This window comes from Pristis pectinata, chromosome 12, assembly GCF_009764475.1.
Source record: "Pristis pectinata isolate sPriPec2 chromosome 12, sPriPec2.1.pri, whole genome shotgun sequence".
Classification (NCBI taxonomy): Eukaryota; Metazoa; Chordata; class Chondrichthyes; order Rhinopristiformes; family Pristidae; genus Pristis; species Pristis pectinata.
In genome coordinates this window covers 44,949,056-44,963,505 of record NC_067416.1, presented here as the reverse complement: position 1 = coordinate 44,963,505, position 14,450 = coordinate 44,949,056, and the positions used below count along the sequence as shown (strand labels likewise).

Genomic DNA, 14,450 nt, shown 5'->3' with positions numbered 1-14,450 from the left:
AGGTGTTATTAGTGAGTTTGCAGATGGCATGGAAATTTACCTTGTTGTAGATAGTGATCGTCTTGGGCTATATAGCATGATACTGATCAGCTGGAAAGCTGGGTGGAGCAATGGCAGATATAATTGATCCTGAGGAGTGCATAAGGATGTATTTTTTTTGGAGGTCAAATAAGGGCAGGACATGTAGAGTTAATGGTAAGGCCATTGGGGTACAAGTCCATAGATCATTGAAAGTTGCAGCATAGGTAGACAGGTTGGTGAAGAAAGCATTATTGTCATCATCAGCTGTGATATAGTATATTAGAGCAGGGACATAATGTTACATCTTTCTAAAGCGTTGGCTAGACCACACCTGGAGTATTGTGTGCAGTTCTAGTAACCACATTATAGAAGGGACATGATTGCACTGGAGAGGATGCACATGAGATTCACCAGCATTTTGCATGGATTGGAGCATTTCAGTTAACAGGAGTGATTGGATAGACTGGGTTTATTTTCCCTGGAGTAGAGGAGGCCAAGGGCTGACTTGACAGAGCTACACAAAATGATGAAGGGGACATACAGGGTAGAGAGGAAGAATTTTTCTTCCATGGCAGAAGTGTCTAAAACAAGAAGGCATAAGTATAAGAGGTAGATAGTTTAGTGGGAGAGTGGTTAGAATCTGGAACATGCTTTCTGAAGAGATGGTGGAGGCAGATACTCTTACAACATTTCAGGAGCATCCAGAGAAGCATTTGGAACAGCAAGGCTCAGAAGGCTACAGACTTAATGCGGATAAATTGAACTAGTATAGTTTTAAGTATAATAGTCAGCATGGACATGGTGGGTCAAAAGGCCTGTATCTGTGCTGTCTGACTCTCATGCCATAAGTTTATGGACATGTCCTCCTCGACACATGGCCTACCATTTTGGTTCCTCTTGCCTACTCATTCCCCAGTCATCCTCTTGCTCCTTACGTATTTAAAAAGCATCTTCTCAGTTCTTTGACTTTATTGGCCAATATCTCTTCATGCTCTCTTTCTGCTTTCCTATTTTCCCTTTAAATTTCTCTTCTGTATTTTCCGTGTTCTTTCAGGATTTTTGCTCTCAGCATCCAATATATCACCTGTTTTTGTTTGCCTTTTCCAACCCTCTGCATTTTGCCATCCAGGGGCTCTAGTTTTGATAGTCCTATTCTTTTCTGAGGGAGAATTCTACCCTGGACCCCCTGAGCCTACTTTATTGTCTCCCATTGCTCAGAGACTGATTTACTTTAAATAGTTGTTCCCAATCCACTTTTGCTAAATCACCTCTCAGTCCAATAAAATTGGCCTTCAGTTTCGAATCTTTATTGCTTGTTTATCTTTGCCTTTTTCCATTACTATGCTGTCCAAAGATAATGATAAATGCCACAAAAATACTCTCTCATTGATATTCCTTCCAGCCTCTATAAAACTAAATCCAAAATTGCCCAACCTTTTTGTTAGGCTTTTTACATACTGGCTATAAATGTTCTCCTGAATATATTTTAGAAATTCTCTGCTCTCCATGATTATATCCAAATAAATATAATTGAAATGTGTTATTACTATCCCAATGTTTTTGAATTTGTCAGAAATTTGCTTACAGATTTGCTGTTTTATCTTCTTCAGAGTGTTTGGAGGTCTGTAACATATTCCCGACGATGTGACTGAGCCTTTTTTTGTTCCTTAGTTCAAACCAAATTACTTCATTTGATAATCCTAACACATCTTTTCTCACAGCTGTCTTTGTGTTTTTACCCAGTTTTGCTAGCCATCCTCATTTCCTTTTATATCCCGCAATCTTGATTGAAAATCTTACCAGGGATGTTTTTTCTTCCTGCCCTTCTTTAAACCCTTAATAATTATACCAGTGGCTCATCTGTCCTATGTGTTATGCCTGTTGTATTTTGTGCATAGCATTAAGCCTAGCCTTTGCCTTTCTTATCCACTTTCTGCCCTTCAAACTCTCTCCCTAATATTCCAGACCTACTTATCTCTTAAATTCTTCCCAGCAGCACAAACAAGCATATCCATAAGGATATTGGTTATTGTTTTGTTTAGCCTGTCCAGATCCTATCTTCCCCAGAACTTGTCCTCATGTCTCAGGGATCTTGAGAATCTTAGCTAGTGTGCAACTACTATAATTTGGTGTTCGAGGTAAGTCTTAATCCCATTGTATATCTAAAAAAACAACAAAAGTTAGCCTGCAGGTTCACCAAGTGATTATGAAAGCACAGTAGATGTTAACCTTTATTGCAAGGGCGGGGGGTGGGGGGGGGGGGTGGTGCAGTTCATGGCAAAGTATGGAGTTCTTGATACAACTGCAGAGATCACATCTGAAGTGTCATGTATAGTTCTGACTTTATTTGAGAAAGTATGGATATGCTTTCAAGTGCAGGTCTACTGGACTGATTCCTGTGACAAGGTTTGGTGGTTGGGGTGGGGGGAAAGAAGAGAGGGGTTGTCTTATGAGGAAAGTTTTTTTTTATTTTACTCTTTTTGTGGGATATGGTATTGACATTTATTGCCCATCTCTTATTGACCTTGAGGGGGGAAAAGGTGAGCCACTTGAACCATTACTGTTCATTAGGTCTCTTATCCAGGTTATTGTGTATGATGTTCCAAAATTTATGCCATGTGATAAGGAAAAAAATGATGTACTTTCATGTGGGATGGTGTTCGACTTGGATGAGAACCTCAAGATGGTGGTACTGCTGTGTACCTGCTTCCCTTGTCCATGGTAATAGGTGTCACACGTTTGGAAGATAGTGCCTATATTGCTTATAATCAGAAATGTCCAACTGGAAGGCATTTACAGATGGATGCGATCAAGTTGTTTTCCCTACTGGGGGTACCTAGAACAAGGGAGCATTGTTTCTGGATAAGGAGTTGCCCATTTGAGAGATGAGAAATGACTTGAGAGAAATGTGAACCTTTAGAATTCTCTATCCCAGACAGCTCTGGAGGCAGAGTCATTAGTTACATTTAAGACTGTGATACTGCAGATAGTTAAAGGGGTAGTGAAAAAAGGCATGTGTTGAGAAGGGGAGCCAGATAAGTTGAGGGAGCAAGAAGTAGAGACTTGCACTCAATGAGTCAGAAAAATGACCTCGGATGCATTCCAGAAAGTATGTGGATCAGGTTTTCACCTCCTACTGTTCCTGCTTTTCTGTTGCTATTTACCAATTCTTTAAGCATAATATTGGCCGATCATTAGATCTTTTACGTCAAGTTTAGCAATTTTGTTATACATCCACCTTTCCCAATTTTCCTTATGTCTAAAATGGTGTTTGGTCAAGGATATTCAGCTTCCAATTATGCCCAGCTTGCAGGTGTCTGTTATGCTTATGGTATTGTGTTCTGAGCTTAATCTGTGCTCCAACTTGCTTGGTATTTTTTGACCAGATATACCTGCATTTGTGCAGACAGCCATGATTTGTGCAACAGTTCTCAACTTTCCTTACATACCCTGGATACCACATGAAAATGATGCCAAGATGCATCAGCAATAATCTGTAATATCAGAGAAAGCTCTAAGGGCCAGACGGCCTACTTCTGTTCCTAATTGTGTTCTTAACTGACTTATGTTCCTCCTCCTCTTGGACTGCTGCCTGCTCCATGGCGCCTTGGCCTGTATTGTGGCAGCACATCTCACAGCCTTTCTCTTCATGCTCATGATACCAAATTCTCCATGTCTTCAACAGGACTAGATCCTGCAGGACTTCCTCCCCTGAATAGTCTGGAATCTTTACACCCAACTGTTTGTCAGAACACACATTCCTCTATCTGCACTGCTCTAATTATTTATTCATGTTTTGTTCAATGAAGTACCTGCAATTGTAAATCACTCTCTTCCACCAATCAGCTTGGATAAAAAGATAGGTGGAGGGGCAGGTAGTGTTGAGGAAGTAGGGAGTCTGCAGAAGGACTTGGACAGGCTAGGAGAATGGGAAAAGAAGTGGCAGATGGAATACAGCATAGGGAAATGTATGGTTGTACACTTTGGTAGAAGGAATAAAGGCATGACTATTTTCTAAATGGGGAGTGAATTCAGAAATCGGAGGTGCGAAGGGACTTGGGAGTCCTAGTGCAGAATTTCCAAAAGGTTAACTTGCAAGGTTGTGTTGGTAGTAAGGAAGGCAAATGCAATGTTATCATTCGAGAGGACAAGAACATAAAAGCAACGATGTAATGCTGAGGCTTTATAAGGCATTGGTCAGACCATATTTGTGAGCAGCTTTGGGCCCCATATCTAAGGATGGATGTGCTGGCGTTGGAGAGGGTCTAGAGGTTTACATGAATGATAGTGGGAATGAAAGGGTTAACTTATGAGAAGCATTTGATAGCTCTGGGCCTGTACTCACTGGAGTTTAGAAGGATGAGGGGGGGATCTCATTGAAACCTACCTAATATTGAAAGGGCTGTAAAGAGTGGACAAGGAAAGGATGTTTCCACTAGTGGGAGAATCTAAGACCAGAGGGCATAGAAGGGTGTCCCTTTAGAACAGAGATGAGGAGGAATTTCTTTAGCCAGAGGGTGGTGAATATGTGGAATTCGTTGCAACAGACGACTGTGGAGGTCAAGTCATTGGGTATATTTAAAGTGGAGGTTGACAGGTTCTTGATTTGTAAGGGCGTCAAAGGTTATGGGGAGAGAGCAGAATGGTGTTCAGAGGAATAAATAAATCAGCCATGATTGAATGGCGGAGCAGACTTAATGGGCCAAATGGCCTAATTCTGCTCCTATGTCTTATGGTCTAAAATGTTCCAATAAGGAAATGGTACTGAAGGTTTTTTCTGCAACCATAAAAAAGAAAATCAAGCATGTGTTCCCTCCCCGTAAACAGTTGTGGATTGTTTGCTATCTTTTTCCAAATAGTTCTACCAGCTCTTTCTTCTCTCCCATCCTCATAGCGCCATGCAATGCCTCAATTCTCCCTGCCAATCTCATATCATGTCCTCCAACATGTCAGGTGAGCTGAGTAATGCAAATCATAAAAAAAAATTAACACCAAAGTTAAATCAACTTGGTTTATTGAATAGACAAAGTACAAGCATTCTATATGCCTATATGCTTACAAACAGGATATCCATTGGAGCATGTGAACTTCCATCTCAAGCGAGCTGTCAGCACTGAATACAAAACTACTGAAAACAGTTCATATTTACAAATAGTTTCTATGCAATATCAGGTGGCATGGTCTGAACATGTCAATCCCAAGATTATTCTCATGTGATGCTTTCATATGCTACTGCACCAGCTGGCAATGAGGTACAGCATATACTACATCATCACTAGAAAGTAATAGATTTCATGTCTTACCAGTAGACAATAAGAAACTTGCACAATAATAAACATTCACACTTTTTCCAGGATATTAGTAACACAAACCAGACATACTGCTTCCATACTAGGCTGTTATTGTTAACGTAGATCCCCCTTTAACGGCATTAAACTGATAGCTCCTGCTCGAGCTTTCACCTAATCTACGTTGTGTTATCCTGCGCCATAAATACATTCATAACATGGATGTTAGTACTTATATCTGTACTGGCCAGCTTTCACATGAGATGTTCAAAGCCTTCTGCCAAGTAATGGCCCATGTTAGTTTCTGCACTGCCTCCTTTACAGTAGTAACTATCCCACAACACCCCTTACCCCTGACAAGCTGCGTGTATTATGCACTGCACTGCAGCCTCTGTCCCTCCCTTTGTCTGTTGCTGTTACCTCCATTTTACTTCAGAGAGATCAAGGACCAGACAAGTTCTCAAAAGAAAACTGGTAGATTTGCTCTTTTCCCAGTACATGAATGTCCAGCCCATTTAGTGATTTGTGCTATCAGCCAAAACTATCCCCAAATGCCAGAATGAAGACAGATTAGTCCAACAGTAAAATCCAGCTCCTGGAGTTGAGTTTCAGGTGGTGCAGACCCACACCACAGCAACCATTGCCTCAAGCCATCGTATGTTTTCACCTCCTCTTTCATTTAGGTGGTTTGTTCAGTATGTCAGTTACTCCATGTGAAATAATCCCACCCCCCTACTGAAACATTTTTAATCCTGCAAATCCATGTCCTAGTTGCCATTGAAAGTAGCAGTCAATTTAGATCCTCTATTCCTTCCTAACTGGTAAAGAGCAATAAAGTCACATTGGAAACACCATACTCTCAAGCTGGCTTCCTTATTTCCTCATAGCTCAGCCATCTGACACTATGGCAGCACTGAACCCTTGCCCAAGTTTCAACTGGTCACAGCACTTAATGTGTGGTATGACCAGAGCACTCACTTGTCTTGTTTGAGCTCTGGAGATCAACATCTTACAGGCATCTGTTCTACATTTGTTGGACACATTGAGTTTAATTTTTGGCCTTTCATCTTTAGCACCATTTTCTGCATTCCTCCAGACTATGTACATTCCTGGGTTACTTGTCTTCATCAAATTCCATACTCTATCTACCTACACGTTCATCCATGTTCCATCACCTACACCTACAGCCACTTCTCAGCTGGCATCTTGGATTTCACTGAACCGTGCAGGTCATCATCATCTGCAATTCCAACATGTTGCACTGACATTTTGAATCCAAGTCATTGATGGAAATTAGCAACAGCAATGGCCCCAATTTGAAGCCCCTGAAGAATCCATTCAGAACTTCTCACAGTGTGACAACTCCTCCAATGAATACCAATGTCAGTCAGGTTCTTATCCACCCTTGGAATTCCCACAGTTTTGTTCTTTACATGATGCCTTTCATGTGTTACTTTGTCAAAAACCTGAAAGTCGAGGTACACTGCATTTTACAGTTATCAGAATCACTTCCTTGAAGAAATTAGCATCAGGAACTTCCAGCAATTTGTATTTCTATTGTGCCAGCAATGGAGAAAAATCATCCCACAGTGCCTCACAGAGGTACATGCAAGAACAAAAATGGGATCAACTTCTTCTGATCTCACGTTAACTGCTGTTCACTGGGTATTTTCATTTTTATGCACAAAGTAGGCTGAACTAGTCTAAGCTGATGAGATTCCTCACCATTTAATAACATTTGCCCATTTTTTCCATTTTTCCTTCTATTCCCATTTCCTTGTGTGGATTCAGTCTCAAATGTAACATATTCTCATTGTGCTGAGTGAAAAGCTATCCTCCTAAATATTCCTCCGATCTATTATGAACTTCCATTGGCTTCCCAAACCAAAACATTTCAAGTCCTCAGTGCTAACACTCCACCCGACGCTACACTTCTGGTTCCACTTTCCTACAGATGCGCCATTCCCGACTCTGCCCTCTTGTGGTTCCCACCTTCCTTTGCTCCATGACTGGGGGCCTGCTCTTTAGGCATATGGGTCCTATGTTTGGGAATTCTCTCCCAGACAAAACCCTCCTCAAAACACACGTCTCTATTCAGGCCTTCTAATCTGTCTCTCCTAATTATTCAGTACTTGTTAACTATAAGGACCTTGGGATCTTTGATTAAACATCAGAGGCACTGCAGAAATACAACTTGTTGGATCTGAACAAAAGAGTTGCATTCATATGGCGACTCTCAGCACCTCTGGGTTCTTAGACAATCTTGACTTCATGCTGATCATTAACGAATTTATACCTGGAACTGAAGGAAGACCAATGGTTCTGTGTTTGGCTGTGCCTGATTGGTCGCTGTACACTGGTGTGTCAGTAAATCAGCCCACTGAGTGAAGTCCTTCCCACATGTGGAGCAGATAAAAGGCCTCTCCCCACTGTGAAGTCGCTGATGCCTTAGAAGATGGGAGGACTGAGTAAATTCTTTCCCACATATGGAACAGCTGAATGGTCTCTCCCCAGTGTGAACTCGCTGGTGAGTAAGCAAGTGGGACAACTGCCTGAACCTCTTCCCACAGAGGGTGCAACCACATGGCCTTTCATCAGTATGAATACGTTGATGTTTCATAAGTTCTTCAGAGCCCTTAAAAGTCTTTCCACACTCAGAGCATTTAAAGGGCCGGTCATCAGTGTGAACTCGTCTGTGCGTCACCAGGTGCGAGGACCGAGTGAATCCTTTCCCACACACAGAGCAGGTGAAAGGCCTCTCCCCAGTGTGAATGCGCTGGTGGGTCAGAAGGTGCGAGGACCGAGTGAATCCCTTCCCACACATGGAGCAGGTGAATGGCCTCTCCCCAGTGTGAATGCGCTGGTGGGTAAGTAAACTGGATGCTTGAGTAAATTCCTTTCCACACAGGGAGCAATTGAATGGTCTCTCCCCGGTGTGAGTGCGCTGGTGTATCTGCAGGTTGGATGAACCAGTGAATCCTTTTCCACATACCGAGCAGGTGAAAGGTCTCTCCCCAGAGTGAATGCGCTGGTGCGTCAGAAGGTTGGATGTCTGAGTGAACCTCTTTCCACACACTGAGCAACTGAAGGGCCTTTCGCCTGTGTGACTGCGCCAGTGAGTCTCCAGCTTTGATGGATAACTGAACCCCTTCCCACAGACACCACATTTATAGGGTTGCTCTCCTGTATCATTGCACTTGTGCATCATCAAGCTGTCTGACCCACTGAAGGTCCGGTCACATATAGAGCAGGTGTATGGTTTTTCATGGCTGTGAATGTTGCAGTGATTTCTCAGGCTATGCAACTGGTTAAAACTCTTTCCACAGTCAGAACACTGGAACACTCTTCCTCTTGTGTGTGTGTCTCGGTGCTTTTCCATCCATACTAATGTTTTAAATCGTTTCCCACATACAGAGCAGACAAACATTTCTCCTTCCATGTTCAATGGACGATGATATTCTGGTCCTGAAGAATCAAGCGACTCTGATGGATCTTGATGTGATGATTCATTGGAGTCTCCTGTCTGGAAATCCTCTTCTTCTAATGCCCTATAAAAAGATTTTCCAAATCATGACAGTAAGTATAGGATAAAAATTCAAAACATTCTTTCTACTTTTGGCCTGAGCCCTAATTCACCCTCCCCAAATCTACATGGAAATTCTTGTTCATTGCTGAGTTACTAATCATTTTTCTCTGAGTTTTGTCCCTTCCTTGAATTGCTAATTTTAGCTGGGTTCCATTCCACTCTGGTTTCCTTCTCACAGGAAATGGCAGAACTGCTCAATATTTTGTCCTCTGCTGAGAAGATTGATTCTATCAGGAAGTACCATGTTGCTGTGATATAAAGCTGTGGCTGGACCCCATCTGGAGTAATGCATTCTGTACTGTGTAATGCAATTCAGGCAGAATATTCTGGCTTTGGTTCATATACACCAGAATGATCCTGGGATTAAAAGGGTTAAATTGAAGAGAAGCTAGTTACAAGTGAAAACGACCAAGGGTATGACTGAGACAACTGTTTTGCATGGTCTTCACCAATATCTTGCCAACATCACAGTAAGGGACAGGTTAGTAATAATGAATACTTAAAAATTAAAAAGTACTTAAGCTTCCCATTTCTCAAAGTTGTAATTTCATCGCTTGGGTTGCATTCCAGCTGACTGAAAAAATTACAGGTGGAAGTTCTCTAAGCAATCTTACAGGGTTGTTGACAGAGGCCTGAAGGTCACATTCCAGTCTAAGAAAGGCAGAAAAGAGAAAAAGCTGGAAAATATAGGACAGTCCGCCTAACGTGCGAGGTGGAGAAACACTTCAGACAATCAAAATTAAATAATGGGAACAAAATTAATTCTCACTTGGAAAAGTGCTGGCTAATGAATTCATGTTGTTAAAGGTAAATTAAGGTCCACAATCTTAACTGAGTTCTTTGTTGAAGTAATGGAGAGGGTTGATGAGGGTAGTATTGTCAAAGTTAGAAGCTGCAGCTTTAAAGTGAAATCAGGAAAGGGATCAAAAGCTGTACCAGTAAAGGGTTGTTTTCAAATTGGATTGCATTTCCAGCCATGTTTACCATCAGTCAGTATTAGAATCACTACTCTTTCTAATAACCTAGACATGCGCAGAGAGTATAATTTCAAAGCCTATGATGATATCAAATTTAGAAATACAAGAAACAATGTGGAGGATGGAATACTTTGAAGATGTGGTGAACAGGCAACATGATCAGACACGGAAAATCAGAATCAGGTTTATTATCACTGACATGTGTCGTGAAATTGTCGTTTTGTGGCAGCAGTACAGTGCAAGGCATAAAGACATAAAAATTACGAAGTTACAAAAATAAATAAATAGTGCAAAAGAGAAATAATCAGGTAGTGTTCATGGGTTCATGGACCACTCAGCAATTTGATGGCGGAGGGGAAGGAGCTGTTCCTGAAATGTTGAGTGTGGGTCTTCAGGCTCCTGTATCTCCTCCCTGATGGTACTAACTTGAAGAAGGCATGTCCTGGGTGATGAGGGTCCTCATTGAGGGACGCTGCCTTTTTGAGGCACTGCCTCTTCAAGATGTCCTCGATGGCAGGGAGGGTTGTGCTCGTGATGGAGCTGGCTGAGTCTACAACCCTCTGCAAGAGAAACAAAGGACTGCAGATGCTGGAATCTAGATGAAAAAACAACAAGATGCTGGAGGAATTCAGCAGGCCAGGCAGCATCCATGTAGAAACGCAGATGATCAACATTTTGGGTCAGGACTCTTCTTTAGGACTGAGGATAGGAAAAGGGGAAAAACAGAGCAGTGATAGGTGGACAAAAGAGGGGAGACAGGATGGGCAGAAGGTGGTGATAGGTAGATGCAGGGCAGGAGGGGAAAGCAGAATCACCAGGTGATGGGTCAAAGGTATGAAGGCAGATGCTCCATGGGGAAGGGGAAAAAAAAGTGAGGTGAAAAAGAGATAGCTAGGAAAGGGAAGAGAAGAAGAGGCATGGGAGGGTGGGGGGGCAGGGTTTGGTTCACTTTAAGTGGGAGAATTTGATGTGCATGCTGTTAGGCTGTAAAGGTCCAAAGATGGAAAATGGGGTGCTGTTCCTCCAGTTTCCATTTGGACTTCTCCTGGCAGTGGAGGAGGCTGAGGACTGACATATCAGTAATGGAGTGGGAGCGGGAGTTGAAGTGACTGGCAATAGGGAGATGCAGAACGCGGTTATGGAAGGAGCATGGGCGCTCTGTGAAACGATCACCTAGTCTGCGTTTGGCCTCCACATTAGCGAGACCAAACGCAGACCAGGTGACCATTTCGTAGAGCATCTGCACTCCGCCTGTAACCGCGATCTGTGTCTCCCCATTGCCAGTTACTTCAACTCCCCCTCACACTCCATCACTGATGTGTCAGTCCTCGGACTCCTCCACTGCCAGGAAAAGTCCAAACACAAACCCTCATTTTCTGTCTTGGGACCTTACAGCCCAATGGCATGAACATCAAATTCTCCCACTTTAAGCAAACAAACAGTCCCACACCATGCCTCTTCTTTTCTTCCCTTTCCTAGCCTCTCTTTCTTCTCCTCACCTATTTTTTTCCCCTCCACCCCTCCCCCCATTGGGCGCCTGCCTCTATATCTTTCACCCATCCCCTGGTGAATCTGCTCTCCCCTCCTCCCCTGCATCTGTCTATCACTATCTCTTACCTGCAGCTACCTATCACCACCTTGTGCCCACCCCACCTCCCCCATTTTGTCCACCTATCAATGCTCTGTTTTCTCCCCCCCCCCCCCCCCGATATATTGGGCTTCCCCTTTTCCTATCATCAGTCCTGAAGAAGGGTCCTGACTTGAAACATTGACCGTCTGTTTTTCTCCATGGATGCTGCCTGGCCTGCTGAGTTCCTAAAACCCTCTGCAGCCTCTTTCGATCCTGCACACTGGAGCCTCCATGCCAGGTGGTGATGCAGTCAGAATGCTCTCCACCGTACATCTGTATAAATTTGCAAGCCTTTGGTGACATACCAAATCTCCTCAAACTCCTAATGAAGTAGAGCCGCTGGCGTGCCTTCTTCACAATTGCATCAATGGCCCAAGATAGATCCTCTGAGGTGTTGACACCCAGGAACTTGAAGCTGCTCACCCTTTCCACTGCTGGCCCCTCAGTGAAGACTGGTGCGTGTTCTCCCGACTTCCCCTTCCTGAAGTCCACAATCAATTCCTTGCTCTTGCTGACATTGAGTGCGAGGTCGTTGTTGCGACAGAACTCAACCAGCCAATCTATTTCACTCCTGTACGCATCCTCGTTGCCATCTGAGATGCAGCCAACAACTGTGGTGTCATTGGCGAATTTATAGATTGCGTTTAAGCTGTGCTTAGCTACACAGTCATGAGTGAAGAGGGAGTAGAGTAATCAACATTAATGCAGAGAAGCATGAACCAATTTATTTAAGGGAAGAAATCTAAATTATTACAATTTAAAGAGGGGTGTGGGAACAGAGGCTTAGGCATGCATGTGCAGAAATCTTTGCATGTGAAAGCTGTTACAGAAATGTATTAGAACCATCAAAATACAGCACAGAAACAGGCCCTTTGACCCACCGAATCTATGATAACCATCAAATGCCTATTTACAGAAATCCCACATTAATATTCTATTTTGTTCTCCCCACATTTTCATCAACTCCCTCCAGATTCTACTACTCACCTACACACTAGGGGCAATTTACAGTGGCACATTAACACATCAACCTGCACATCTTTAGGACATGGGAGAAAATCAGAACATCTACGGGAAACCCTCGTGGTCCCAGGGAGAATGTGAAAACCCATATTCAGCAGTCAAGGTCAGGATTGAACCTGGCACTGTGGGGCAGTGGGTCCACTACGGGATCCTGTACATTATAACATAGAACATTACACCACAGAACAGGCCTTTCGGCCCACAATGTTGTGCCAACATTTTATCCCGCTCTAAGATCTATCTAACCCCTCTCTCCCACATACCCCTCCATTTTTCTGTCATTCATGTGCCTATCTAAGAGTCTCCTGAACGTCCCTAATGTATCTGTCTCCACCATCTCTGCCGGCAGTGCATCCCATGCGCCCACCACTCTCTGGAGGAAGGTATAGGAGGGATATCAGAGGTAAGTTTTTTTTTTACAATCACTTTAAATTATGCTCCCTTGTGTTAGCCATTTTCGCCCTGGGAAAAAGTCTGACTGCCCACTCGATCTATGCCTCTTATCATCTTGCACACCTCTATCAAGTCACTTCTCATCCTCCTTCGCTCCAAAGAGAAAAGCCCTAGCTCAATCAACCTATCCTCATAAGAAGTGCTCTCCAATCCAGGCAGCATCCTGGTAAATCTCCTCTGCACCCTCTCTAAGCTTCCACGTCCTTCCTATAATGAGGCGACAGGAACTGAACACAATACTCCAAGTGTGGTCTAACCAGATTTCTATAGAGCTGCAACATTACCTCTTGTCCCTTGAACTCAATACCCTGACTAATGAAGGCCAACACACCATACGCCTTCTTAACAACCCTATCAACCTGCGCAGCAACCTTGAGGGATCTATGGATGTGGCCCCCAAGATCTCTCTGTTCCTCCACACTGCTAAGAGTGCAAAAAAATAAGAGTTATGATAAACCATAATAAATCACGGATTGAGATCAAGCTGGAATACTTTATCGATGTATAATTTTAGGAAGGGATGCAAGGCTTTGGAGACGGTGCAGAGGAATATAGTTAAAACTGCAAGAAAGACGAAGACCCTCAGTACTGTGGGAGGGGTAAAAACACAGCTGTCGTTGTTCTCCTTCCAGAGGAAATTATGGGGAGATTTAACATGTGATCAGTCAGAATGAAGGTTTGATAGAGTAAACAAGGAAAGATTGTTTCCACTGGCTACCAGCCTATAAATAAGATTAAAGTAAATCTACAGAAGAACCAGCGAGAACAGAAGAATACCTTTGTTTTAAGCAGATGGAATAAGCTGGAGTACATTCAATAACATGCTTCAAAGAAATTGGACAAGTACTTTATGAGTAAAGGCGAGCAGGGCTTATTGAACAGCCAGTGCAAAATATTGTATCTGACTCATGGAGCAAATCAGGTACTATGCACTGAGAACATACGAAATGGCAGGAGTAAGCCATTTGCTCCCTTGTGTGTGCCATGCAATACAATCATGGCTGATCTTTGAGCTCACTCCCACAGTACTGCATTAACTCTGTATCTCTTGATTCCCTTGATATCTAAAGACCTATCAATCTCTGTCTTGAAAATGCTTAGTGACTGAGCCTGTAAAGCCCTATTGGGTGGAGAACTCCAAAATCTCTGGGTGAAGAAATTTCTTCTCACCTCAGTCTCTCAGTCATGAATGGTCAACACAGTGTAGCAGTTAGTGTAACGCTATTACATTGCCAGTGACCCGGGTTCAATTCCGGCCGCTGTCTGTAAGGAGCTTGTACGCTCTCCCTGTGTCTGCATGGGTTTCCTCCGGGTGCTCCGGTTTCCTCCCATCTTCCAAAGTCGTAATGGTTAGGAAGTTGTGGGCATGCTATGTTGGCGCCGGAAGCATGGCAACACTTGCAGGCTGCCTCCTGAACAATCTATGCAAAAGATGCATTTCACTGTGTGTTTCAATGTACATGTGACTAATA

The 14,450-nt window shown here is 43.2% G+C and overlaps 1 protein-coding gene across 4 annotated transcripts in view; it reads right to left on the bottom strand.

Moving 5' to 3' along the window:
* Positions 1-14,450, bottom strand: part of LOC127576525 (zinc finger protein 239-like) — a 108,177-nt gene that overhangs the window by 72,325 nt on the left and 21,402 nt on the right. The window contains exon 3 of one of the 4 annotated variants that reach the window (XM_052027011.1): positions 5,021-8,857. The exons of 2 other annotated variants lie outside the window; for them this stretch is intronic. In XM_052027011.1, coding sequence (XP_051882971.1) covers positions 7,600-8,857 — 1,258 coding nt within the window. In that variant the 3' untranslated portion in view covers positions 5,021-7,599. Of the gene's footprint in view, positions 1-5,020; positions 8,858-14,450 lie in introns of those variants that run through there. One more of the 4 variants, XM_052027010.1, reaches the window with a different exon arrangement.